The 3,124-nt window shown below is 47.4% G+C and overlaps 1 protein-coding gene across 1 annotated transcript in view; it reads left to right on the top strand.

Moving 5' to 3' along the window:
* Nucleotides 1-2,551: 2,551 nt before the first annotated feature.
* MYO18B (myosin XVIIIB) overlaps nt 2,552-3,124 on the top strand; it is a 316,623-nt gene continuing 316,050 nt past the window's right edge. The window contains exon 1 of the mRNA XM_011975366.1: nt 2,552-2,588. Coding sequence (XP_011830756.1) covers nt 2,552-2,588 — 37 coding nt within the window. The remainder of the gene's footprint in view (nt 2,589-3,124) is intronic.

Below are 3,124 nucleotides of genomic sequence, written 5' to 3' on the forward strand. Positions count from 1 at the left end.
GGCCTCCCAAAGTGCTGGGATTACAGGCTTGAGCCACCGCGCCCGGCCTGATGAGAATTTCTAAAGTTAGATTGTGGTGACAATTGCCAGCTCTGTAAATTTATTAAAAATCATCAAGTTGAAACTTACAAGGGATGAATCTTATGACATACAAATTATACCCCAATATAGCTGTTTAAAAACAAATACCCGGCCAGGCGCGGTGGCTCAAGCCTGTAATCCCAGCACTCTGGGAGGCCAAGGCGGGCAGATCACGAGGTCAGGAGATCAAGACCATCCTGGCTAACACGGTGAAACCCCATCTCTACTAAAAAGTACAAAAAACTAGCCCGGCGAGGTGGCGGGCGCCTGTAGTCCCAGCTACTCAGGAGGCTGAGGCAGGAGAATGGCGTAAACCCAGGAGGCAGAGCTTGCAGTGAGCTGAGATCTGGCCACTGCACTCCTGGGTGACAGAGCAAGACTCCGTCTCAAAAAACAAAACAAAACAAAACAAAACAAAAAAACCCCCAAATACCCAAAGATTATAAATCATTCTACTATAAAGACATATGCACACGTATGTTGATTGTAGCACTGTTCACAATAGCAAAGACTTGGAACGAACCCATATGCCTATCAATGATAGACTAGATAAACAAAATGTGGCACAGGTACACCATGGAATACTATGCAGCCATAAAAGAGAATGAGTTCATGTCCTTTGCAGGGACGTGGATGAAGCTGGAAACTGTCATTCTCAGCAAACTAACACAGGAACAGAAAACCAAACACCACATGTTCTCACGCATAAGTAGGAGCTGAACAATGAGAACACATGGACACACGGAGGGGAACATCAGACACTGCAGCCTGTGGAGGGGTGGGGGACTAGGGGAGGGACAGCATTAGGAGAAATACCTAACGTCGATAATGGGTTGATGGATGCAGCAAACCACCATGGCACGTGTATACCTATGGAACAAACCTGCATGTTCTGCACATGTACCCCAGAATTTAAAGTATAATAAAAACAAAGAAAGAAAAGTTATAACTTTGGCTGGGAAGTAACAGGTGTAAATAAACAAGGAAATACATTAATGATATGGAAATAGGGCAAGTAAAAACAATGCTTGCTAAACACTCTGTTCGACGGATTCATACCGTTACTGCAAATTGGATGTACTCTATTTGACATTCTCTAGTTATGGGACATCGTGTCTGCTCTTTCAGTGCTACAGTCAGCATGGTGATGAAATGTTCTGGTTTAGGATTACTTCCTCAAACTTGTTTCCCAGAAAAGGGCTTCCTAGGTCAAAAGTTACGAAAATTTTCTAAGGCTCTCAATATGATGACAAATTATTTCTTCAAGCGTGGGACAGATTGAGAGCTACGGTTTCCTGCCCTCACCTCATCTCCCAACTATGTTACCAAGGACTCCCTCCACAAAGAAAACCCCATGATTCACGGTGTTAGAAGTAAGAATAGTGGTTTCCCGGCCAGGTGCGGTGGCTCACGCCTGTAATCCCAGCACTTTGGGAGGCCGATGGGGGGGCAGATCACGAGGTCAGGAGTTCGAGATCAGTCTGGCCAACATGATGAAAACCTGTCTCTACCAAAAATACAAAAAATTAGCTGGGTGTGGTGGCATACACCTGTAATCCCAGCTAATTTGGTGGCTGAGGCAGGAGAATTGCTTGAACCGGGGAGGCGGAGGTTGCAGTGAGCCGAGATTATGCCACTGCATTCCAGGGCAACAGAGCAAGGCTCCATCTCAAAAACAAAACAAAACAAAACAAAGCGAAAAAAAAAAAAAAACAAGAATAGTGGTTTCCCTTGAGGAAATAATGACTAGAAGGGAGCATGAGGGAAGTTCTAGGTCTCTGTTCACTTTTTGAACTGAGATGTGATTTACATACAGTAAAACGTCCAATCTTAATTGTATAGCTGGGTGAAGTTTTGCGTATGATACACTTGTGCAATCATCCCTCAGATCAAGATACAAGGCATTTCCTGAGCCCCAGAAAGTTCTCTCATGCTTCTTTTCAACCAAAAGCTCCTCTGACCTCCTTTACCATAGATTAGATTTGCCTGTTCTTGAACTTCTTATAAATAAAATTATAACTTTAAAATCTTGATCAGGGTGCTAGTTATATTGGTGTGTTCTTTCTGTAAGAGCCACTGAGTTATACCTTATGATCATATATTTTTTTGATTGTATGTTATATCTCAATAAATGTGTGGGGCCAAGAGGAAGAATATTTCAGGGCGCTGTTCACTCTGTGGCCTGCGTTGTCCTGCCTGCCCATCCTCTGCGCAGGGGTAGCTGACAGGGTCTATACCTGACTGTGCCCATTCCCCCATGGGGTCTTGGTTTATGGTGTTGGTGGGGTGGGAGTAGGGCTGTGCCCATGAGCTAACCTGTCTCTCCCTTCTCTCCCCACTGTGTCCCTGTGTGTCAGTTCTGTTTCTATCCATCTCATGTGCTGCGTGTGTCTGTAGCGCCTCATTCCGTGCTGTCTGGCAGGAAGCTCCATCTCATCTCATCATCTCACGGCCCTGGCACTGCCTCAGCATGGCCATCTCATCACGCCTCGCCCTGTGGGAGCAGAAGGAAAGTGACACTCATGGCTGGGGCTGCAGCCATCCGCAGGGACTGACTCGACCCTCGGGAGACAAGTCCAACCTTTCCCACCTTGAGTGGGGAGTCTGATGTCCAGCCCTCCTTGTAGCATGTGCAATCCCACCTTCAACGTTCTCCCAGCCAGCTCTGCTAGCCTTGGCCTTTCCAACCCAGCTGGACACTGATGGCCACACCCTTGACTCCCCCTAGGGCTGCCTGGTCATTTCCAGTTCCTCAGGTGGTGGTGGGGAAATGGGGGGTAGACCAGCTGTCCCAGCTGAATCCTCATGGCAGCTCTGATGAGCACTGGAGTTTGGGGTGGGAGGAAGGGCACATGGGGGGCAGAGGCAGGGCTGTCAGCTGCCAGGTTTATACCATAGGGGTGGGTTTCTGTGGTCCCTGCCTTCGAGCACCACAGAGAACTGGAAACGGGCTCTCCTTATTCCCCTTTCGTACTTCTCATGATATGCTACGAAGGGCTGCCTCTTTCTAAGATGCGTGTTACCTCCCGCACCCTCACTCCAC

The sequence above is a fragment of the Mandrillus leucophaeus genome, unplaced genomic scaffold (assembly GCF_000951045.1).
Source record: "Mandrillus leucophaeus isolate KB7577 unplaced genomic scaffold, Mleu.le_1.0 Scaffold154, whole genome shotgun sequence".
Lineage (NCBI taxonomy): Eukaryota > Metazoa > Chordata > Mammalia > Primates > Cercopithecidae > Mandrillus > Mandrillus leucophaeus.